General features: G+C 46.4%; 2 protein-coding genes across 3 annotated transcripts; one reads left to right on the top strand and one right to left on the bottom strand.

The window, feature by feature from the left end:
• Positions 1-505: 505 nt before the first annotated feature.
• Positions 506-4235, bottom strand: LOC124011402 (caltractin-like). 2 transcript variants are annotated; one of them, XM_046324740.1, is made up of 6 exons: positions 4217-4235; positions 3792-3886; positions 3091-3252; positions 2737-2865; positions 1336-1473; positions 506-751 (listed from the first exon to the last, which is right to left on the bottom strand). In XM_046324740.1, exons 2-6 carry the CDS (start codon positions 3792-3794, stop codon positions 662-664), a joined length of 522 nt encoding a protein of 173 aa, XP_046180696.1. In that variant the 5' UTR covers positions 3795-3886; positions 4217-4235; the 3' UTR covers positions 506-661. The 2 variants fall into 2 exon arrangements, with proteins under 2 accessions (XP_046180696.1, XP_046180695.1); XM_046324739.1 differs by lacking the exon at positions 4217-4235 and having other exon boundaries at positions 3792-4175.
• A 228-nt stretch (positions 4236-4463) lies between these two features.
• nsdhl (NAD(P) dependent steroid dehydrogenase-like) lies at positions 4464-10584 on the top strand. Its single transcript, XM_046324737.1, has 8 exons — positions 4464-4572; positions 4732-4790; positions 4931-5092; positions 5724-5870; positions 6028-6156; positions 6609-6751; positions 7000-7102; positions 9549-10584. Exons 2-8 carry the CDS (start codon positions 4749-4751, stop codon positions 9879-9881), a joined length of 1059 nt encoding a protein of 352 aa, XP_046180693.1. The 5' UTR covers positions 4464-4572; positions 4732-4748; the 3' UTR covers positions 9882-10584.
• Positions 10585-26022: the final 15438 nt, after the last annotated feature.

Below are 26022 nucleotides of genomic sequence, written 5' to 3'. Positions count from 1 at the left end.
ATGGTACTGATCACTATGGTCAGAACATGGTACTGATCGCTATGGTCAGAACATGGTACAGATCTCTCATGTACAGTACCATAATCTTGTCTTATGAATACACTGACACTGGGAAAAACTGCTTAAAGGTATTTCATTAATTAATATCTTCTATATATATATATCTCTGCACATGCAGTTTATATGTACAAAACATTCAATACAGGAGATCTTACTGTAGATAATTCAAAGAGACAAAAATACAACAATACGAATAAGAAAAATACAGTCACAACGTTCACCTTATGTTACAGTTCAAATAGATGTAGGGGAGGAGGTGACTAGGGGTAGAGGAGGTGACTAGGGGTGGAGGAGGTGACTAGGGGTGGAGGAGGTGGCTAGAGGAGGAGGAGGTGACTAGGGGAGGAGGAGGTGACTAGGGGTGGAGGAGGTGACTAGGGGAGGAGGAGGTGACTAGGGGTAGAGGAGGTGACTAGGGGAGGAGGAGGTGACTAGGGGTGGAGGAGGTGACTAGGGGAGGAGGAGGTGACTAGGGGAGGAGGAGGTGACTAGGGGAGGAGGAGGTGACTAGGGGAGGAGGAGGTGACTAGGGGAGGAGGAGGTGACTAGGGGAGGAGGAGGTGACTAGGGTCTTATAACCGCACAACACCCTAGTCTAGTCTCAGTACAGGCTGGTCTTCTTCATGATGCGGAGGAACTCTCCCTGGTTCACCTCTCCGTCTCCATCCCTGTCTGCCTCCTCGATCATCTCCTGGAGGAAGGAGGAGAGGGGTGGGAAGGGAAGAGAGAGGAAGGAAGGGAAGAGAGAGGAAGGAGGGGAGGGATGGGAGGGGGGAGAGAGGAAGGAGAGGGAGAGAGATGGGAAGGGGGAGAGAGGAAGGAGAGGGAGTGGGATGGGAAGGGGGAGAGAGGGAGAGAGGAAGGAGAGGGAGTTGGATGGGAAGGGGGAGAGAGGAAGGAGAGGGAGAAAGATGGGAAGGGGGAGAGAGGAAGGAGAGGGAGAGAGATGGGAAGGGGGAGAGAGGAAGGAGAGGGAGTGGGATGGGAATGGGGGGAGAGAGGAAAGACAGGGAGGGAGTGGGATGGGAAGGGGGAGAGGAAGCAGGGGAAGGAGAGGGAGAGAGATGAGGAGAGCAGTGGACCAGTATAGTTTTAATTTGTCAAAATAAATATCTTGTAACCTATCCCATATCATCGGGTGTGTGTGTGTGTGTGTGTGTGTGTGTGTGTGTGTGTGTGTGTGTGTGTGTGTGTGTGTGTGTGTGTGTGTGTGTGTGTGTGTGTGTGTGTGTGTGTGTGTGTGTGTGTACAGTGCTGTCCAGATGTATGTCTCACCTGCAGTTCCTCGTCAGTCAGGTTCTCTCCTAGTTCCTTGGCGACCCTCTTCAGGTTCCTGAAGGAGATCTTCCCCGTCTCATCATCATCAAACAGACGGAATGCTTTCAGGATCTCCTCCTTAGAATCCTTCTCAGCCTGGGTTGGTAGGCAGTTACAACACAATACAGCATGGTGAGACAATATCACAAAAATACCCCGTAATACAACACAATACAGCATGGTGAGACAATATCATAAAAATACCCCGTAATACAACACAATACAGCATGGTGAGACAATATCACTAAAATACCCCGTAATACAACACAATACAGCATGGTGAGACAATATCACTAAAATACCCCGTAATACAACACAATACAGCATGGTGAGACAATATCACTAAAATACCCCGTAATACAACACAATACAGCATGGTGAGACAATATCACTAAAATACACCGTAATACAACACAATACTCTGTATAGTTGTGAAGTAAAATGTACAACTCTTATCCAGTGGTGGAAAAAGTACTAAATTGTTATACTTGAGTAAAAGTAAAGATACCTTAATAAAAAATGATTGAAGTGAAAGTCACCCAGTTAAATACTACTTGAGTAAAAGTCTAAAAGTATTTCATTTTAAATATATTTAAGTATCAAAATTAAACAGATTTTCTCAAATATACTTAGATATCAAAAGTATAAATGATTTCAAATGCCTTATATTATGCAAACCAGGTGGCACAATTTGTTGTATTTATTTGTAATGTATGGATAGCCAGTGGCATGCTCCAACACCAACATTCATTTACAAACAAAGCATTTGTGTTGAGTGAGTCCGCAGTAGGGATGACTAGGGATGTTTTCTTGGTAAGTGTGTGAATTGGACAATTTTCCTGTCAAAATGTAATGAGTACTTTTTAAAATGTTAACTCGCTAGTCAGTTAAGAACAAGTTCTTATTTACAATGACGGCCTAGGAACAGTGGGTTAACTGCCTTGTTCAGGGGCAGAACGACAGATTTGAATTTATCAGCTCGGGGATTCGATCTAGAAACCTTTCGGTTAGTGGCCCAACACTGTAACCACTAGGCTACCTGCCGCCACGACACTTTTGTGTGTCAGGGAAAATGCATGGAGTAAAAAGTACATTATTTTCTTTAGGAATGTAGGGAAATAAAAGTAAAAGTTGTCAAAAATGTTAATAGTAAAGTACAGTTAATAGTAAAGTACCCCAAAAAACTACTTAAGTAGTACTTCAAAGTATTTTTACTTCAGTACTTTACACCAGTGCTCCTATCAATTGTTTTAGTTGCTAAATTGTAATGTTATGTTACAAGCACTGACAGTGTTGTCTCTTGACATTACATGTTTTATTACAAGAACAGACATTTATTCACTATGTTGTTTTTCTTACCATCTTCTGAGTCATGACAGTGAGAAAATCAGAGAAGGAAATCCTTCCTGTTCCGTCCTTATCCGCCTCCGTTATCGTCCTCTTAATCTCCTCTTTCTTCGGCTCAAACCCCAGCGCCCTCATAGCAACCTAGAGAAAGACAGATTGATAATAATAATAGATAGATAAAAACAGATGAGTTGGTTAAAACCAGGTGTGTTAGTGTTGAGATGGAACAAAAGCACACCTTAGCTCCCCAGGAAGATATTTGTTGACCAACACTGTATTACTAAGCATTATGGGTACTGTAATACATTATGTTGAGCAAACATTGTCCCTGTGCATAACCCTAACCCTGAACCTCTGACCCCTGACCTTTAGCTCCTTGACGTCAATGTGTCCGGAGGCGTCGGTGTCGAACAGTTCAAAGGCCTCTCTGATCTCCTGTTTCAGCTCCTCAGTGAGCTCTGACTTGGGGCCGGACTTCTTCCTGGGGGGAGGGACCGGACCTAGGGACGGCCTCTTTACGCTGGTTGCCTAGCGATGACATCAAGGAAGCACATTAAGGGTTGATGGGCATCTCAGTGGTTTTAAGGGGATTCCTTGTCTAATCTATGCTAGACTATTGATATGCAGCCGGGAGATAGAGACAGGGACAGTCTTAGAACAGTGTATTTTCAGTTGTCGTCTTGTATCTACATAGGGCCATTTCAATGTAAAGTCAGATCGTCTGGGGGAAACATGCCATAAATAGGGAGACAATGTATGTCATTTAAAAAAGCATGCCCAGCCCGAATGCTGATTATTTACAGATAGCTGGCAACAGAATGAAAGCTTTCAGGAAAATATGCATCACTGATTTTTTAATTCTGATTATTCACATCCCATTACTAGCCCTATCAGATAATATACACGTTCTTCCATTGACCGAGTAATAAGCAAACCTATTATTCCTGTCGGACAGCCAGTTAGGGGTAATACAGGTTGTGGTAGCCTGTGTAGCGAGGCCTTTTGTAATTTGTAGTATAAGCACAAGGAGCATCAAAACAGAACCGCTACACCATGGATATACTCACCATTTCAGATGATCACTCGCGAAGGCAGCAACAAGAGAACCGTCAAATTACTAACCGGGGTTTTGTGTAATCTATTGATGTCGCTCCTCTCTCCCCTAATATCATCCAGACAGAGATGAGATCATAGACAGAAAAACGGACCGTTTATTACACGAGAGCAGTAACAGATATGCCGTTATTAACAAGCATAGTACAATGTTATAATAGGGTTAATATAATGTTTGAGTAATAAATTAAAGAAAATTAAGATTTCCAGTCAATGAGCGCAGTATTCAGTCAGTGCTATGATCATTTGGATTAGTCTGTGACTGTGCACTCGATTTAGCTTATTCTGCACGCCGGGTGTGCAAAATGAAATATTCAGAATGGAAACAATTCGTACTACGAAGCTAAATCAAGGGCATCTAATTGGGCGAGAATATTACTGGTTGTTGACGACATGTGGTATAAAACGCTATACTGGATTGATCGTTGAAGCTCTGATCCAGAATCTGTTTTCCGTGCGCCAACTCATCTGATACCGAGGTGCTTGAAATATAAAAACGGTTTAGGGGCTTTTACACTCTACTCACTGTGGGTGTGGTCTCACTGTGATTAAGTCCCGGTTGGTCAGAGCAGTGGCGTTCTTTGACGTAGGCTCCACTTCATTGGCTGTTCGAGCATGCCACCTTCACAGCCGAACTCCCGTCCACCCAATGAGAGGGCCTCTCGCGCTCAGCGGATACAGGGTTTATTATTTGTTCGCGCGACGTTTCATACTGCTGCAAAACAGATTGAACTGGTAAAATGATACGTTTTTCACTTATTTGATAGCATTTTAGTGTCTATTTTATTTGAAAACTTGAAATAGCCTAAAGATGTTTGATTGTAGTCTTCATCCTGCTTCCATTGTCCATGTGACATGATCTTGTCGAACTGTTTTCGGTCTTTTCTCTCCCAGTTTGTCTCCCAACACCGATGTCTCACCTGCAGTTTATCATGGCCACACGCATACGACCTGTGAGTACACAGCAGTTTGTACTAAATATCACATTCTGAGCTGTATGCCACATGCTCAGCTATGTATTTGTTTGTGTCATATGTTTATTTGTGTCTCTCTTTCTGTCTTTACTGAATGTTGTCCCTCTCTCCCGGTACAGAGCAGTAAGCGGTGTGCAGTGATAGGAGGCTCTGGGTTCCTGGGTAGACACCTGGTAGAGAAGCTGTTGGGTAAGGGCTATACTGTGTCGGTGTTTGACATCAGACAGAGCTACGAACTACCTGGTGTCACCTTCCACCAGGGAGACCTCTGTGACAAACAGGTGAGTCTGGTCTGTCTGTCTGTCTGTCTGTCTGTGTCTGTCTGTCTGTCTGTCTGTCTGTCTGTGTCTGTCTGTCTGTCTGTCTGTCTGTCTGTCTGTCTGTCTGTCTGTCTGTCTGTCTGTCTGTCTGTCTGTCTGTCTGTCTGTCTGTCTGTCTGTCTGTCTGTCTGTCTGTCTGTCTGTCTGTCTGTCTGTCTGTCTGTCTGTCTGTCTGTCTGTCTGTCTGTACCTACCTACCTACCTACCTACCTACCTACCTACCTACCTACCTACCTACCTACCTACCTACCTACCTACGTACTGAGCTGTTTGGGCCATGTTATATGACCTTGTTATGGTCTATGGACATTTTAAATTTTTTTAATGATTATTTAACCTTTATTTAACCAGGTAGGCTAGTTGAGAACAAGTTCTCATTTGCAACTGCGACCTGGCCAAGATAAAGCATAGCAGTGTGAACAGACAACACAGAGTTACACATGGAGTAAACAATTAACAAATCAATAACACAGTAGAAAACTGTGAACTGTGGCCTGTGTGTACACATGAGGTCAGTGTGTGTCTTTTGCTTGTCTGTGGGTTCTATGTGCGTCTGCATCTGAACATCATTGTGTGTGTGTGTGTGGCCCAGGCTCTCCTAACAGCCCTCGAAGGTGTCTCCCTGGTGTTCCACTGTGCCTCTCCAGCCCCAGCCAGTGATGACAAGGCTCTGTTCCAGAGAGTCAACATCCAGGGGACACAGACAGTCCTACAGGCCTGCACTGAGGCTGGAGTACAGGTAGGGGGCAGTATAGAGTTATTGTTGGACAGAGAGGAGTGTCATACAAGATATTACAATAAAGACAGACTAAATTCAATAAAATAAATGCTCTGTTAAAATACTAGGACTTTCTGAAATGACTGATCAGCTAGTCAGTTCTGTCTGTCTACTACAGAAAGTGGTACTGACCAGCAGTGCCAGTGTGGTGTTTGAAGGAACAGACATCAAGGATGGGAGAGAAGACCTTCCCTACGCCAAGAAGCCCATCGACTACTACACAGAGACCAAGATAGAACAGGAGAAGGTGAGGACACTACTACACAGAGACCAAGATAGAACAGGAGAAGGTGAGGACACTACTACTACACAGAGACCAAGATAGAACAGGAGAAGGTGAGGACACTACTACTACACAGAGACCAAGATAGAACAGGAGAAGGTGAGGACACTACTACTACACAGAGACCAAGATAGAACAGGAGAAGGTGAGGACACTACTACACACAGAGACCAAGATAGAACAGGAGGAGAGGATGCTTGTTTATTTTGTGGAAGAGGCTTATTTGTAGAATAGTTTGATCATAGTTCTATTAATGTTACCAGAGCATTGCTGGGGGGAGAACCTGCCTACACATGAAGACATCGATGCTGGACCATCCATAAACATACATGTTACATACTCTACATACTCCACATCAGCTCCACATTAAATAAGTCATGTTCTCCTCTATCCATCTGGTCGCTGTGCTGTCTCAGCTGGTTCTGAAGGCCTGTGACAAGGAGAAGGGTCTCCTGACAGTTGCCATCCGACCTCACGGTATCTTTGGCCCCCGGGACCCCCAGCTGGTGCCCATCCTGGTCGACACGGCACGTAGGGGCAAGATGAAGTTCATCATCGGGTCAGTCATACACAGGACTGGAATGGAACATGGACTCTTCCCTAGACATAGTGGGATCGACCAAAGTTAATGTTTTATGTTGATTCTGTTGATGTAGTTTCTCTGCCTCTCTCTCTTTCTTTGCCTCCCTCGCTCTGTTGCCTCCCTCGCTCTGTTGCCTCCCTCGCTCTGTTGCCTCCCTCGCTCTGTTGCCTCCCTCGCTCTGTTGCCTCCCTCGCTCTGTTGCCTCCCTCGCTCTGTCTCTGTAGTGATGGTTCTAACCTGGTGGATTTCACTTTTGTGGACAATGTGGTTCATGGACACATCCTGGCAGCTGAGAGTCTAAGGCCAGAGTCTCCTATCTGTGGCAAGGTAGGAACCCTCTATATGGCCTCACTCATACGCTAGACTTGCCTGCACTGTACGACTGGATGATGATGATCAATGGGGTCAACTGTTCTGTGTTTGAAGAAAGAGATGCCTTTCGCACTTACACAATATTTGTTGGGTTCAGACTAACCTCAATTGCTAGTGCATATAGAGAGCATGGGCACTTTTAAGGTTCTATCGGCAGAAATATGATTCTGAGGTAATCGGCTTTAAAGACTCACCCTGATTGGTTGTTAAATGGTGTCAGAAAATGAGATTTTGTATTCTTTTGACCAGCAGGAGTTGGGAGTATTTAGAGTACTATGTACTGTAGGTAGAGAACATTGAACAGAACAAGGCTATGTCAGTAACTCAATTTGGACAAAAATGTAGATGCAACGTTTAAGTCCCAAGCTCTCAATACAGAGCCTGGAAATACTGTCTACCAAAGTGGGACTTGAAAGGGGCTAAAATCGAAGTGGGAGAGAGACTGCACTTCTATATGAGATGGGATTCTGAAAATAAATGTTCAATGACAGTGACCTTATTATTTTGGGGTTAGGGTTATTTTTGGGAAGTACAATTGATTCTGAGTTTGGGCATTATAAAGTTTAAATGTGAAAACTAGTCCAAAATTCATACTTTCTGATTTTTCCTTAACTCACTTCCTTGTTTAGCCTAAATCACTTGCTCTGCTTGCACTTTGAGTTCCATAATGTAGACTGGAGGTTCTGAGGGCCATGCTAGATCCGGGATGGTCAACATCTTTTTTTAGGAACTCAGTCTTTAATTTACTGTTGAGAGTTAGATAGTGGGATACCCAAAGTGCAATCTGGAAATGTGTTTGTGATTCAGCAGTGTTTCTCTTGTCAGTCAATTAGCCCATGTCAGCAAATCTTTGTTGTTGTTTTAGCGGCCAGCTATCTGAACTTTTTTTCTGGACGGTGGGGCCCCCATTAACAAAATCAATCCGTCTGACTCAGATATGATTTAGTACGCAGACCTGCGGCCCCTCGTTTTTTTCATTTGGCCTTTATTTAACTAGGCAAGTCAGTTAAGAACAAAATCTTATTTACAATGACGGCCTATCAAAAGACCTCAAAAAATAAATTAAATATAGGACAAAAGAGACAACAAGGGCCACCTGAGTGGTGCAGAGATCTAAGGCCCTGCATCGCAGTGCTAGCTATACCACTAGAGATCCTGGGTTCAAGTCCAGGCTCTGTCGCAGCCGGCCGTGACCGGGAGACCCATGAGGCGGTGCACAATTGGTCCAGCGTTGTCTGGGATAGGAGAGGGTTTGGCCAGCAGGGATGTCCTTGTCCCATCACGCACTAGTGACTTCTGTGGCGGTTGCCAGGTGTACGGTGTATCCCCCGACACTTTGGTGTGGCTGGTCTCCAGGTGGGCATTGTGTCAAGAGGCAGTGTGGCAGGTGGGCAGTGTGGCTGGTGTCCAGGTGGGCATTGTGTCTAGAGGCAGTGTGGCTGGTGTTCAGGTGGGCATTGTGTCTAGAGGCAGTGTGGCTGGTGTTCAGATGGGCATTGTGTCTAGATGCAGTGTGGCTGGTGTTCAGGTGGGCATTGTGTCTAGAGGCAGTGTGGTTGGTGTCCAGGTGGGCATTGTGTCAAGAGGCAGTGTGGCAGGTGGGCAGTGTGGCTGGTGTTCAGGTGGGCATTGTGTTTAGAGGCAGTGTGGCTGGTGTCCAGGTGGGCATTGTGTCTAGAGGCAGTGTGGCTGGTGTTCAGGTGGGCATTGTGTCTAGAGGCAGTGTGGCTGGTGTTCAGGTGGGCATTGTGTCTAGAGGCAGTGTGGCTGGTGTCCAGGTGGGCATTGTGTCTAGAGGCAGTGTGGCTGGTGTCCAGGTGGGCATTGTGTCTAGAGGCAGTGTGGCTGGTGTTCAGGTGGGCATTGTGTCTAGAGGCAGTGTGGCTGGTGTTCAGGTAGGCATTGTGTCAAGAAGCAGTGTGGCTGGTGTCCAGATGGGCATTGTGTCTAGAGTCAGTGTGGCTGGTGTCCAGGTGGGTATTGTGTCTAGAGTCAGTGTGGTTGGTTGGGTTGTGTTTTTGAGGACCCGCTGCTCTCGACCTCTGCCTCTCCTGAGTGCAGGAGTACGGGAGCTGCAGCGATGAGACAAGACTGTTACTAACATTTGGATACCATGAAATTGGGGAGAAAACGTGTAGCCGCTCATGAGTTCTGATTTGTTGTGGCCCCGCCTTCTTCAAAGTTGCCCATCCCTGTACTAGATGGTGATGGACTGAGAGATCAGCCAATGAAAATCCAACAGCAGGTTTTCCCGCTCCTGCCATAGGCTCTGTGAAACCAGGCGGTTCCATAAAGAAAGACGGCAGGTGGATGAGACCAGGTTCTAAACAATGTGTGGCTACAGAGAACGAACAGAAATGTCTGAACCTGACTCCGGTCTTTCTCATCTGTCCCCCTTCAGGCGTACCACATCACTAATGACGAGCCTGTCCGGTTCTGGGACTTCATGTCAGATATTCTAGTAGGTCTGGGCTACGCTGCTCCGCGCTACCACCTTCCCTACACACTCGTCTACGGGCTGGCTCTGCTGCTGTGGCTGCTGTCTCTGTTACTACGCCCCCTAGTGTCCTTCAAGCCCACCTTCACCCCCATGAGGGTGGCCCTGGCGGGTACACATCACTTCTACAGCTGCTCCAGAGCCAAGCAGGACATGGGGTACAAGCCTGTGGTCGGTCTAAAGGATGGAATCAGACGTACGGTGGAGAGCTATCCTCATCTACGACATGGAGCCTGATGACTGTACCTGCAGCACGGTAGCCTGGAAACCAAACTGATATGCTCTGTGAAACAATGGTGAAATGGATCGTATCAGTTTGGATTCCAGGCTAGTGGTATGGATCCTCACGGCTGAGTCCTAACTTGAGATCTATGCACACAACTTAAGTCATTTTAGTAAAATCATGCACTGATGTCGATGGGAGGAAAACATTAAGCTAGGAGTTGTGTGTACAGTTCCTGAAGTTAAGATTCAACCTTGAGGACGGTTTCATACTCTCACCAGTGTCTTTAAGTCCTGATCGTGAGGTTAAAAAAAGAAAAGGTATCATTTTCAAAACTCACATATTTCTTTGTCCCATAATACTAACTGAAGGTATGAGCCGTTGTTTTCGGTCATGTCTGTAGACCTGTATGAGGATCTGTGAACTCATCTTTCCTACAACAGTCACTCTTCCATTTAGTGTCTGGTTTCAGTACCTCTCGTCACCAATAGACAGCAGCACACATTTCTTCTCTGTGGGATGTGGATACACAACCTAACATGGAGATGTTTCCAACACTTGCTCTTGCCATTATTCATGAGCACCCATTTTGATGTACGAGTGATACTGTTAGTGTGACTGGTTTCCCTCTACAGCTATATCTTATTTCTATTCTCTTATACAAATCACAAGGAATCATGCAGTTTGTTCATTTCAAATAAAAATCCATTATCTTAACATTGCATTGTTTATTAAAACACTAAGAATGTGTTTGTATATGAACCAACATTGTCAACATGTTTGTTTACCCTCATTAGACAATAGAGTTACAAATCAAATCAAATTTATTTATATAGCCCTTCTTACAGCAGCTGATATCTCAAAGTGCTGTACAGAAACCCAGCCTAAAACCCCAAACGGCAAGCAATGCAGGTGTAGAAGCACGGTGGCTAGGAAAAACTCCCTAGAAAGGCCAAAACCCAGGAAGAAACCTAGAGAGGAAACAGGCTATGTGGGGTGGCCAGTCCTCTTCTGGAGATTATAACAGAACATGGCCAAGATGTTCAAATGTTCATAAATGACCAGCATGGTCGAATAATAAGGCAGAACAGTTGAAACTGGAGCAGCAGCACAGTCAGGTGGACCGGGGACAGCAAGGAGTCATCAAATGTTTGCATGTTTTGAACCCTATAATCCAACATTACTCAGACAAGCCCCGCCCTTATATTTACCAAAGTCGATATCACAGGATTAATGTTAGCGTGCCGTGTATTTAAGACGAACTGTATTACAATGTATGTCATAGAACAGTAGTACACAGAAAGGGATGGGCCACTATTCTCTCTCCGTCAGCCTCCCTTTTCCACATTCCAGCTGTCTTACTGTCACCGTGACATGGTTTCCTCTCATAAACATCTTCCCCTGTAACACTTATTACAGTGGATCACAGTGGTGCATGAGCTTCAACGCATCACATAGGTCTGTCACAGTGACTTTGGTGCATGTTTGGCATTCCAGCTGTTGGTGTGGTGAGCAGTGATTTTAGCATGCAAATCTTGGGGCAAAAAAATAAATAAAAGTGGGATGCATGCCAGCAAAGCCCACAACACTAAACAATACATTAATTGCACTATAACGGTGACAAACTTCCCACAGATGGCCTACATAACTGTCCCAACACCTTACCACTGCTATACCTGGCTATCAGTAGAGCCTTGTCTGGCAGCGAAACGGTTCATTCAGCCTCATTTACTGCCTTTGAAACAAAACATGGCTGATATGGCTGACTTGCTTAAACTAATGTGGTTTCTACTGACAATTAAGATGTACAAACTATGGCATAAGGGGACGACAAGCGGATAAGAGGCCATCTGTATTTTCTATTAAGACATTAATGAGTACTGTCATGTTTTGTCATTTATTATCTTGTCTTGTCCCTGTGATTCGTTTCCCTCTGCTGGTCGGACGTAGTCATCACTATTTGTTCAGCACCTTTGAAATGTACAGAGACAGAATTCAGAACAACAACTTACAGTATTCTCCCTGTACACCAAGTCAGAACCATAGGATAAATAAAAGGTTATATAAACAGATAATGAAAGCTCTTACAATATTTGATGATTACATTTCTCTAAAACAGGCTAAAGGCTACATGTTTACTACCAAGTCAGGACAGTAGGTGAAATTAAGAGGGGCAAATAGACAATTATTAGGGTGATGCACATGGGCTACTAACAGCTTACTACACAACATACACTTAGCTAGAGTGTACATACACTACCGTTCACAAGTTTGGGGTCACGTAGAAATGTTCTGGTTTTTGAAAGAAAGGCACATTTGTTTTGTCTTTTAAAAATCATCAAATTGATCATAAATACAGTGTAGACATTGTTCATGTTTTAAATGACAGATTTTTAATGCAACATCTACATAGGTGCACAGAGGCTCATTATGTTCCAATGGCATGTTGTGTTAGCTAATCCAAGTTTATCGTTTAAAAAGGCTAATTGATCATTAGAAAACCTTTTTGCAATTATGTTAGCACAGCTGAAAACTGTTGTTCTGATTAAAGAAGTAACAAAATTGGCCTTCTTTAGACGAGTTGAGTATCTGGAGCATCAGCATTTGGGTTTGATTACAGGCTCAAAATGGCCAGAAACAAATAACTTTCTTCTGAAACTCATCAATCTATTCTTGTTCTGAGAAATGAAGGCTATTCCATGTGAGAAATTGCCAAGAAACTGAAGATCTCGTACAACGCTGTGTACTACTACCTTCACAGAACAGTGCAAACTGGCTCTAACTAGAATAGAAAGGGGAGTGGGAGGCCCCAGTGCACAACTGAGCAAGAGGACAAGTACATTAGAGTGTCTAATTTGAGAAACGGACGCCTCACAAGTCCTCAACTGGCAGCTTCATGAAATAGTACCCACAAAGCACCAGTCTCAATGTCAACAGAGAAGATGCCAGTCCGGGAAGCTGGCCTTCTAGGCAGAGTTCCTCTGTCCAGTGTTTGTGTTATTTTGCCCATCTTAATCTTTTATTTTTATTGGCCAGTCTGAGATATTGCTTTTTCTTTGCAACTCTGCCTAGAAAGCCAGCATCCCAGAGTCGCCTCTTCACTGTTGACGTTGAGACTGGTGTTTTCCCGGGTAATACTTAATGAAGCTGAGAGGAAGAGAGAGCAGGAGGGTGGGGGTTCAGATGTGACACCAGACATTATCCTGTTGGTGTGGTGGAGGGAGAAAGAGGGGGGTTCAGATACCAGACATTATCCAGTTGGTGTGGTGAAGGAGGGAGAAAGAGAGGGGTGGTTCAGATACCAGACATCCTGTTGGTGTGGTGAAGGAGGGAGAAAGAGAGGGGGGGGTTCAGATACCAGACATCCTGTTGGTGTGGTGAAGGAGGGAGAAAGAGAGGGGGGTTCAGATACCAGACATCCTGTTGGTGTGGTGAAGGAGGGAGAAAGAGAGGGGGGTTCAGATACCAGACATCCTGTTGGTGTGGTGAAGGAGGGAGAAAGAGAGGGGGGTTCAGATACCAGACATCCTGTTGGTGTGGTGAAGGAGGGAGAAAGAGAGGGGGGGTTCAGATACCAGACATTATCCAGTTGGTGTGGTGAAGGAGGGAGAAAGAGAGGGGGGGTTCAGATACCAGACATCCTGTTGGTGTGGTGAAGGAGGGAGAAAGAGGGGGGTTCAGATACCAGACATCCTGTTGGTGTGGTGAAGGAGGGAGAAAGAGAGGGGGGTTCAGATACCAGACATTATCCAGTTGGTGTGGTGAAGGAGGGAGAAAGAGAGGGGGGTTCAGATACCAGACATCCTGTTGGTGTGGTGAAGGAGGGAGAAAGAGAGGGGGGGTTCAGATACCAGACATCCTGTTGGTGTGGTGAAGGAGGGAGAAAGAGAGGGGGGTTCAGATACCAGACATCCTGTTGGTGTGGTGAAGGAGGGAGAAAGAGAGGGGGGGGTTCAGATACCAGACATCCTGTTGGTGTGGTGAAGGAGGGAGAAAAGAGGGGGGTTCAGATACCAGACATCCTGTTGGTGTGGTGAAGGAGGGAGAAAGAGAGGGGGGGTTCAGATACCAGACATCCTGTTGGTGTGGTGAAGGAGGGAGAAAGAGAGGGGGGGGTTCAGATACCAGACATCCTGTTGGTGTGGTGAAGGAGGGAGAAAGAGAGGGGGGTTCAGATACCAGACATCCTGTTGGTGTGGTGAAGGAGGGAGAAAGAGAGGGGGGGTTCAGATACCAGACATCCTGTTGGTGTGGTGAAGGAGGGAGAAAGAGAGGGGGGTTCAGATACCAGACATTATCCAGTTGGTGTGGTGAAGGAGGGAGAAAGAGAGGGGGGGGGGGGGGTTCAGATACCAGACATTATCCAGTTGGTGTGGTGAAGGAGGGAGAAAGAGAGGGGGGGTTCAGATACCAGACATCCTGTTGGTGTGGTGAAGGAGGGAGAAAGAGAGGGGGGGGTTCAGATACCAGACATTATCCAGTTGGTGTGGTGAAGGAGGGAGAAAGAGAGGGGGGGGTTCAGATACCAGACATTATCCAGTTGGTGTGGTGAAGGAGGGAGAAAGAGAGGGGGGGGGGGTTCAGATACCAGACATCCTGTTGGTGTGGTGAAGGAGGGAGAAAGAGAGGGGGGTTCAGATACCAGACATTATCCAGTTGGTGTGGTGAAGGAGGGAGAAAGAGAGGGGGGTTCAGATACCAGACATTATCCAGTTGGTGTGGTGAAGGAGGGAGAAAGAGAGGGGGGGGGTTCAGATACCAGACATCCTGTTGGTGTGGTGAAGGAGGGAGAAAGAGAGGGGGGTTCAGATACCAGACATTATGCTGTTGATGTGGTGAAGGGAGAAAGAGAGGGGGGTTCAGATACCAGACATTATCCAGTTGGTGTGGTGAAGGAGGGAGAAAGAGAGGGGGGGGGTTCAGATACCAGACATTATCCTGTTGGTGTGGTGAAGGAGGGAGAAAGAGAGAGACAGAGGGATGGAGGGCGGTGGTTGGGTTGAAATGCCTGACATTGCTTCCAGTATAATGAGCCATGGTGAGACTGTCACTGATGTCACGGCTGAGCTGTTCAACCTGTTTACCCCTGAGAGAGAGAGAGAGAGAGAGAGAGAGAGAGAGAGAGAGAGAGAGAGAGAGAGAGAGAGAGAGAGAGAGAGAGAGAGAGAGAGAGAGAGAGAGAGAGAGAGAGAGAGAGAGAGAGAGAGAGAGAGAGAGAGAGAGAGAGAGAGAGAGAATGGGATGAGATGAGATGAGGGGGATTTGAGAAAAGCATGGCAGTACAATAGACTTCACAGTCTACACTGACTATCAGCTGAAGGGAAACTTTGCCACTAAAACCCACTCAGTTTCCTCATACTTCCACTAAAGTGAACCTGTATGACTGAGTAAAGAGACATTTATGTGTAAATGATAGTCCCTGAGAGTTGCAATGCGACATTCCTCCCAATACCCCACCTTATTCCCTTTGAAAAGGCTGGGTGAATGTATGCATGGTATGTGTGTGATTGGTTCTGGAGCTATTTTATTTGTTATTTTATTCCATTGAACCTTTATAGAACTAGGCAAGTCAGTCAATGACGGCCTAGGCGCAGTGGGTTAACTTCCTTGTTCAGAGGCAGGGGTGGGGTTATGTACTGTAAACTCAGAACACTAGCTGGTGTGGACACTCATTGTAAGGGCTAATCTATTATGTTGCTATTGACAACTGCTTTGGAGTAGATCGTAGATGTTGGAAGCAGGCGTTCTGAGAAAGTGTGTGTCATCACACACACGGGCGGCTCTCGTCTGGGAGCCAACACCCTGCTCTGCCTACTCCTTCACCTCATGGTCCCATAGTTTACCCATTACCCAGGTCTGTCTTTCAATAGACTGTTATTAACTTAAACAGACTCTATCAAGATGAGGTATGTTTTAATGGGGCTACAACATAATTGCCTGTAAGTTTTGAAGGAGAAATAGAGAGGCCTATTGAACTCATAACATTACAATGCAAATAACAGTCCTACTGTTTTCTTTGGGATTATGAAACACTTTGAAGTACAGTAGACTTGAAAGTGTGGACCCAACTCTTAGAGAATAGCTACAATCACTGTTCTCAGATGTTGTCTCTGTTAGAGAATAGCTACAATCACTGTTCTCAGATCTGTTGTCTCTGTTAGAGAATAGCTACAATCACTGTTCTCAGATGTGTTGCCTCTGTTAGAGAATAGTTACAATCACTGTTCTCAGATCTGTTGTCTCTGTTAGAGAATAGCTACAATCACTGTTCTCAGATCTGTTGTCTCTGTTAGAGAATAGCTACAATCACTGTTCTCAGATCTGTTGTCTCTGTTAGAGATACCCCCCACACCCCACCCTGGGAGATGGCGTAGCCTCTCTGACTGGCTAAGCTAGTCCGTGTCCACGCCCGTACCTGTTCAAACACCTGTTAGCTTGTCACAGAGAAAACACTTTCCCTCGCTCAGTTCACACACACACACCCGTCAGTCTACACACCTGTCTGTCTTTACCTATACTCTCAGCTGCTCTCACTCTACCTGTGTGGGATTCTCTATCGTTTGGGAGACCGTCTGTGGATACAGTACCCAGTGAAAGTAGGTACGTTTTTACTCTGATTTCCATCGAGGTACCACGTTTGTCCGGGTGTAGAATGTGGATTCTCTCTTCTTGACCCTCTCGTTTTAAATCAGCGTAGATCATGAATAATAATCTATCTTTTGCCAGCTGTTTATGCCATGCTAACTCCTCAGACCCTGAAAGACACCAGGGATGGATGTCGGACAGTCTGTTTGTCCTCTCAGAACCATTATTCTCTCTGCTCACCAGGATCACCTGTCTGTCAGAAGAGCTGCCTTTCCGTCCCATTCCGCTCCCTTTACTGCACCTTATCATTTAACTTGTCGCTCTGTGCTGGCGGTGTATTTCATGTAAAAATGTGTCATGTGCGTAGACTGGTGTTGAGGTCAGGGCTCTGTGGTGGCTAGTCAAGTTCTTCCACACCAATCTCAAACCATTTATGGGTGGACCTCACTTTTTATTTGACCTTTATTTAACTAGGCAAGTCAGTTAAGAACAAATTCTTATTTTCAATGACGGCCTGGGAAAAGTGGGTTAACTGCCTTGTTCAGGGGCAGAACAACAGATTTGTACCTTGTCAGCTCGGGGGTTTGAACTTGCAACCTTCAGGTTACTAGTCCAAAGCTCTAACCACTAGGCCACCCTGCCGCCCCAGATATTCGGAAAGAGACATTTTACCGCATCAGGATATATATATATATTTAACCACTGGGAGGTCATTTGCATGGTGAATTTGGCAGCACTCTATTTCCATTTGCATAAGGTTAACTTTGCCAGTCATTTAATAAGGAAAAATCTTAACAATGTTTTATTAGAATTCCCACTGGCTTTCAGTTCCCTGAGGAGAAATGTGAATGAGCCATTTGTGTTTGATTAGAGATGAGAGAAATTCTATCTAGCCACTTCAACAAATATTTAAATAGAATATGTGGGGGAAAGATCAAGCAGACCAGGTGTTCAAAAACATCTTGAATCCTGCTTCTATGACCCTATGTTGAGAAATTATGTTTGCTCCAATTTGTGTGCCTGTGCGTGCCTGTGCCCATCTATCTTTGGCTGACAGAGGGCCTGTTTGGTAGAAAGTAGTTGGACAGGCTCATCTGCATGGTTGGAATGCCTGTTGCATGTTCCCGTTCCTTAAGGGAGGGGAGAAATACTGCGCTCCTCCTTTTGACAGAGACCAAACAGTTCTAGGACAAACTAGAAGGGTAACCCCAATGGGCCTCAAATCTGTGATCCTCTAACCTACAACCCTGAGTGTTTCAGTCCAGCATCTACACAATTACTGTAGACCAAGAGGCCCAATCTTATCAGATATACACAAGGACCAAGTGGGACAGAGACTAAGGCTTGTTTCTGGACCGGACCTCTCTTACTAACCTGTGTCTGTGCTGCTATCTGTGGTACTCAGGGAGCTAGGAATCACAGGAACCAGACTGGGAGCCAGTTAGAGGAATCACAGGAACCAGACTGGGATCCAGTTAGAGGAATCACAGGAACCAGACTGGGAGCCACTTAGAGGAATCACAGGAACCAGACTGGGAGCCAGTTAGAGGAATCACAGGACCCAGACTGGGAGCCAGTGGAGGAATCACAGGAAGCAGATTGGGAGCCAGTTATAGGAATCACAGGAACCAGTTTGGGAGCCAGTTAGAGGAATCACAGGAACCAGATTGGGAGCCAGTTAGAGGAATCACAGGAACCAGATTGGGAGCCAGTGGAGGAATCACAGGAACCAGATTGGGAGCCAGTTAGAAGAATCACAGGAACCCGATTGGGGGCCAGTGGAGGAATCACAGGAACCAGATTACAACCACCTACTATGTCAAAAGGTGAGTTGACCGGCTTACTGTCTGAGCTGATTTCAATATGATGTGTGTGTGATAGTGTTATTTCCTACAATTGTCAAATGTGGTAGTAGATCAACTCCATAAAAAGGGGATGAAGTGACAGATACCATGTTTATTATAACAATGTTTCATCTATTCATCCTGTGTGATGAAGAATGTATCAGACGTTGTATTATCTTATTCAGATGTGTGTTTATGTCTAACGTGTGTGTTTATGTCTAACGTGTGTGTGTGTGTGTGTGTGTGTGTGTGTGTGTGTGTGTGTGTGTGTGTGTGTGTGTGTGTGTGTGTGTGTGTGTGTGTGTGTGTGTGTGTGTGTGTGTGTGTGTGTGTGTGTGTGTGTGTGTGTGTGTGTGTGTGTGTGTGTTTTTCAGAGGGGGAAAGAGCATCAGTGTTGAAGACCACTAAGGTTCGGACCAAGCTGAAAGGAGATGGCAGCTGGATGCAGAGACTCGGTGAACCCCAGTCTGAAACAGAGGAGGAGAAACCATGGTAACACAGACAGACAGACAGACAGACAGACAGACAGACAGACAGACAGACAGACAGACAGACAGACAGACAGACAGACAGACAGACAGACAGACAGACAGACAGACAGACAGACAGACAGACAGACAGACAGACAGACAGACAGACAGACAGACAGACAGACAGACAGACAGACAGACAGACAGACAGACAGACAGACAGACAGACAGACAGAACCATGGTGAGACAGACAGACAGGAGGAGACAGACAGACATTCAGGAGGAGACAGACAGACAGACAGAACCATGGTGAGACAGAAAGACAGGAGGAGACAGACAGAGAAACTAAGTCATTAGTTAGTCATATTATTGTGGTTTGCTGCCAGATCTCTCTCTGTGTGGTAGCAATTAACGTGGGGATGAGGTTAGACTAGTATGGACCGTGTTCAACTTCTCTCTCTATATATATATATATATATATCTCCCCTCTCTCCCTCTCTCTCTCTCTCTCTCTCTCTCTATATATATATATATATCCCCGTCTCTCTCTCTCTCTCTCTCTCTCTCTCTCTCTCTCTCTCTCTCTCTCTCTCTCTCTCTCTCTCTCTCTCTCTCTCTCTCTCTCTCTCTCTCTCTCTCTCTCTCTCTCTCTCTCTCTCTCTCTCTCCTCTCTCTCTCTCTCTCTCTCTCTCTCTCTATATATATATATATATCCCGTCTCTCTCCCCGTCTCTCTCTCTCTCTCTCTCTCTCTCTCTCTCTCTCTCTCTCTCTCTCTCTCTCTCTCTCTCTCTCTCTCTCTCTCCCTCTCTCTCTCTCTCTCTCTCTCTCTCTCTCTCTCTCTATATCCCCTCTCCCCATCCCTCTCTGAGCAGGATAGCAGAAGTCAGAGTGAATCGACTGAATGGAGCCCCTATAGACACCAGCCCAGTGGCCTCTCCCATCTCCAAGACCCCTCCCTCCCCCAGACCTGCAGAAGACGGGTAAACCCTGACACCCACCTCAACACGACACACTAACACCCACCTCAACACTACACAATGACACCCACCTCAACACTACACACTGGCACCCACCTCAACACTACACACTGGCACCCACCTCAACACTACACACTGGTACCCACCTCAACACTACACACTGGTACCCACCTCAGCACTACACACTGGTACCCACCTCAACACTACACACCCACCTCAACACTACACACCCACCTAAATACTACACAATGACACCCACCTCAACACTACACACCCACCTCAACACTACACACCCACCTCAACACTACACACCCACCTCAATACTACACACTGAAACCCACCTCAACACTACACACCCACCTCAACACTACACACCCACCTCAATACTACACAATGACACCCACCTCAACACTACACACTGGTACCCACCTCAACACTACACACCCACCTCAATACTACACAATGACACCCACCTCAACACTACACACCCACCTCAACACTACACACCCAGCTCAATACTACACAATGACACCCACCTCAACACTACACACCCACCTCAACACTACACACCCAGCTCAATACTACACAATGACACCCACCTCAACACTACACACTGGCACCCACCTCAACACTACACACTGGCACCCACCTCAACACTACACACTGGTACCCACCTCAACACTACACACCCACCTCAATACTACACAATGACACCCACCTCAACACTACACACTGGCACCCACCCCAATACTACACACTGACACCCACCTCAACACTACACACCCACCTCAACACTACACACTGGTACCCACCTCAACATTACACACTGGCACCCACCTCAACACTACACACTGACACCCACCTCAACACTTCACACTGGCACCCACCTCAACACTACACACTGGTACCCACCTCAACACTACACACTGGCACTCACATCAACACTACACACTGACAGCCAACTCAACACTACACACTGGCACCCACCTCAACTCCATAAACTGACACCCACCTCAACACTACACACCCAACTCAACACTACACACTGGCACCCACATCAACACTACACACTGACACCCAACTCAACACTACACACTGGCACCCACCTCAACACTACACACCCAACTCAACACTACACACTGGCACCCACCTCAACACTACACACTGACACCCACCTCAACACTACACACCCAACTCAACACTACACACTGGCACCCACCTCAGCACTACACACTGACACCCAACTCAACACTACACACTGACACCCACCTCAACTCCATACACTGACACCCACCTCAACACTACATACTGGTACCCACCTCAACTCTATACACTGGCACCCACCTCAACACTACACACTGGCACCCACCTCAACTCCATAAACTGACACCCACCTCAACACTACACACCCAACTCAACACTACACACTGGCACCCACCTCAACACTACACACTGACACCCAACTCAACACTACACACTGACACCCAACTCAACACTACACACTGACACCCACCTCAACTCCATACACTGGCACCCACCTCAACTCCATACACTGACACCCACCTCAACTCCATACACTGGCACCCACCTCAACTCCATACACTGACACCCACCTCAACACTACACACTGACACCCACCTCAACTCTATACACTGGCACCCACCTCAACACTACACACTGGTACTCACCTCAACTCCATACACTGACACCCACCTATAATAATCAACTCCATACACTGACACCCACCTCAACACTACACACTGACACCCACCTCAACTCCATACACTGACACCCACCTCAACACTACACACTGACACCCCCCACCTCAACTCCATACACTGACACCCACCTCAACACTACACACTGACACCCACCTCAACTCCATACACTGGCACCCACCTCAACTCCATACACTGACACCCACCTCAACACTACCCACTGACACCCACCTCAACACTACCCACTGACACCCACCTCAACACTACCCACTGACACCCACCTCAACACTACCCACTGACACCCACCTCAACACTACACACTGACATCCACCTCAACTCCATACACTGGCACCCACCTCAACTCCATACACTGACACCCACCTCAACACTACACACTGACATCCACCTCAACTCCATACACTGGCACCCACCTCAACTCCATACACTGGCACCCACCTCAACTCCATACACTGGCACCCACCTCAACTCCATACACTGACACCCACCTCAACACTACACACTGGCACCCACCTCAACTCCATACACTGACACCCACCTCAACTCTATACACTGGCACCCACCTCAACACTACACACTGGTACTCACCTCAACTCCATACACTGACACCCACCTCAACTCCATACACTGACACCCACCTCAACACTACACACTGACACCCACCTCAACTCCATACACTGACACCCACCTCAACACTACACACTGACACCCCCCACCTCAACTCCATACACTGACACCCACCTCAACACTACACACTGACACCCACCTCAACTCCATACACTGGCACCCACCTCAACTCCATACACTGACACCCACCTCAACACTACCCACTGACACCCACCTCAACACTACCCACTGACACCCACCTCAACACTACCCACTGACACCCACCTCAACACTACCCACTGACACCCACCTCAACACTACACACTGACATCCACCTCAACTCCATACACTGGCACCCACCTCAACTCCATACACTGACACCCACCTCAACACTACACACTGACATCCACCTCAACTCCATACACTGGCACCCACCTCAACTCCATACACTGGCACCCACCTCAACTCCATACACTGACACCCACCTCAACACTACACACTGACATCCACCTCAACTCCATACACTGGCACCCACCTCAACTCCATACACTGACACCCACCTCAACACTACACACTGACACCCACCTCAACACTACACACTGACACCCACCTCAACACTACACACTGACACCCACCTCAACACTACACACTGACATCCACCTCAACTCCATACACTGGCACCCACCTCAACTCCATACACTGGCACCCACCTCAAAACAAACAACAAAACTCTTTATTATAAACTGACCTTTGGTTCTCTCCCTAAATATAGAACACCGTCTCCAGGATACCTTATCAGGTATAACAGACTTCCACCATTACTTGATCAAAAGCATATACAATGGATTAAATTCATTCACTGTGAATAATATAAAAGGTGAATGAATAATCTTATCCATTTTTTCAGAGGGATTTTCACCAAGACAGACACCAAGCCTGCTGCCACCTCATCTACATTCAATAGCTTGAGGTAAATAAAAGTCATGTCAGAGTCTACTGGCAGCAGTGATGTCAGAGCCTACTGGCAGCAGTGATGTCAGAGTCTACTGGCAGCAGTAATGTCAGAGTCTACTGGCAGCAGTAATGTCAGAGTCTACTGGCAGCAGTAATGTCAGAGTCTACTGGCAGCAGTAATGTCAGAGTCTACTGGCAGCAGTAATGTCAGAGTCTACTGGCAGCAGTGATGTCAGAGTCTACTGGCAGCAGTAATGTCAGAGTCTACTGGCAGCAGTAATGTCAGAGTCTACTGGCAGCAGTAATGTCAGAGTCTACTGGCAGCAGTAATGTCAGAGTCTACTGGCAGCAGTAATGTCAGAGTCTACTGGCAGCAGTAATGTCAGAGTCTACTGGCAGCAGTAATGTCAGAGTCTACTGGCAGCAGTGATGTCAGAGTCTACTGGCAGCAGTAATGTCAGAGCTCTACTGGTAGCAGTAATGTCAGAGTCTACTGGCAGCAGTAATGTCAGAGTCTACTGGCAGCAGTGATGTCAGAGTCTACTGGCAGCAGTGATGTCAGAGTCTACTGGCAGCAGTGATGTCAGAGTCTGCTGGCAGCAGTGATGTCAGAGCTCTACTGGCAGCAGTGATGTCAGAGGCTACTGGCAGCAGTAATGTCAGAGTCTACTGGCAGCAGTGATGTCAGAGTCTACTGGCAGCAGTGTAATCAGTCTATTGTTCAGACAACCAATGCCCTGTTAGATGGCTTGATTACATGGTGTCCCTCTATTTGCAGTGTGTCAACATCCAGCTTCACCAAGAGGCCTTCAGAGAGCTACAAGAGAATGTGAGTAAACCTTATGCAATTCTTATGAGTAAACTCAGTGAACGTGCTTGAGTGTGTGACGCTGTGTGTGGTAAAGGATTAACAGAGATAACTGTTGTGACTTAAGGGGAAGTGTTTGATAAGTGTTTGTGTGTATGTGTTCTTCCCTCCAGAGCTCCTCACACAGTGCGTCCCATCTCAAACCTCCCAGTTCAAACTGAGGACCAGCTTTCCCCAGAGGAGAAGGAGAAACGGTAAGACACACACAATGCATCCCAAATGGTACCCTGTTCTCTTTATAGAGATCTCCTTTTGACCAGGGCCCTGTACTGTTTTGGGCCCTATATAGGGAACAGAGTGCCATTTCAGATGCTACAAAACTCTTTTTTTACCTCAGAAAATAGATGTTGAGGAAAACAAGTCTCATCTCTTTCTTTACCCCTCTCTCTTTACTTCCTGTCTCTCTCTCTCTCTCTCTCTCTCTCTCTCTCTCTCTCTCTCTCTCTCCTCTCACAGTCGTCCCACCTCAAACCTCCCAGTTCTCTCTGTGTCTATCCATCTGTCCATCAGAGAGGAAGCAGCCATGGATGTGCTCAGGACTTCTTCAGCCCGACAACGCTCCTACGTCCTCTCAGCTGCCAAGAAATATGAGTATGTGATTGGCTATATCCTCTTCTCCAGGGCCCTGTACTGTTTTCCTCTATTTCTGTCTCTATCTTTTTTCAGTTATCTGCTCCATCTCCCCTCCCTCTCTCTTTCTCCTCTATTTCTGTCTCTAAAATTTTCTTGAGGAAAACAAGTCTCTCTCCATCTTCTTTCCCCTCTCCTCTATTTCTGTCTCTATCTTTTCTCTCGTTATCTGTCTCTCCATCTCCCCTCCCTCTCTCTCTCTCCTCTATTTCTCTCTATCTTTTCTCTCGTTATCTGTCTCTCTCCATCTCCCCTCCCTCTCTCTCTCTCTCTCTCTATTTCTGTCTCTATCTTTTTCTCTCGTTATGTGTCTCTCCATCTCCCCTCCCTCTCTCTCTCTCCCATGGATGTCTCTATATTTTTCTCTCGTTATCTGTCTCTCCATCTCCCCCTCCCTCTCTCTCTCTCCTCTATTTCTGTCTCTATCTTTTTCTCTCGTTATCTGTCTCTCCATCTCCCCCTCCCTCTCTCTCTCTCCTCTATTTCTGTCTCTATCTTTTTCTCTCGTTATCTGTCTCTCCATCTCCCCCTCCCTCTCTCTCCCTCCTCTATTTCTGTCTCTATCTTTTTCTCTCGTTATCTGTCTCTCTCCATCTCCCCCTCCCTCTCTCTCTCTCCTCTATTTCTCTCTATCCTTTTCTCTCGTTATCTGTCTCTCTCCATCTCCCCCTCCCTCTCTCTCTCTCCTCTATTTCTGTCTCTATCCTTTTCTCTCGTTATCTGTCTCTCTCCATCTCCCCCTCCCTCTCTCTCTCTCCTCTATTTCTGTCTCTATCTTTTTATCTCGTTATCTGTCTCCATCTCTCTATTCCCCTGTTTGTATCTTATCTCCTGTTCTCCTGACAGTTCTACAGAGAAACCACTAGAAACCTCCCTGACCCCAGATGTTTCATCTTTTGTGGCTAAAAGGTAACTGATGCTTCTCAATGGACTGTCCTGTTTTGTTCCTCATGGAAAATGATAATGACGTCTGAAATGAAAGGCTTGCCTGGAGATATTTAGTTTTTCTGTCTTGTTGTTTCTTGTGTGTCTAAAGGGTGGTGATCACAGACAATGACGACTCTGTCTTCACTGAGACTCCCTCTGTCCCCAAAGAACCAGCTGCTCCATCTGTGAAAGACGTCTCTCCTGTATGTGTGAATGCTGTCTCTCCTGTCTCTGTGAAAGATGTCTCTCCTGTCTCTCTGAAAACTGTCTCTCCTGTCTCTCTGAAAGACGGCTCTCCTGTTTCTCTGAAAGACGTCTCTCCTGTCTCTGTGAAAGACGTCTCTCCTGTATCTGTGAAAGATGTCTCTTCTGTCTCTGTAAAAGCTGTTTCTCCTGTCTCTGTGAAATACGTCTCTCCTGTCTCTGTGAAAGCTGTCTCTCCTGACCCTGTGAAAGCTGTCTCTCCTGTCCCTGTGAAAGATGTCTCTCCTGTCCCTTTGAAAGATGTCTCTCCCGTCTCTTTGAAAGATGTCTCTCCTGTCCCTGTGAAAGCT

The sequence above is a fragment of the Oncorhynchus gorbuscha genome, linkage group LG23 (assembly GCF_021184085.1).
Source record: "Oncorhynchus gorbuscha isolate QuinsamMale2020 ecotype Even-year linkage group LG23, OgorEven_v1.0, whole genome shotgun sequence".
Lineage (NCBI taxonomy): Eukaryota > Metazoa > Chordata > Actinopteri > Salmoniformes > Salmonidae > Oncorhynchus > Oncorhynchus gorbuscha.
Note: the sequence above shows the minus strand (reverse complement) of the source record. Positions and strands in the feature narration are given on the sequence as shown.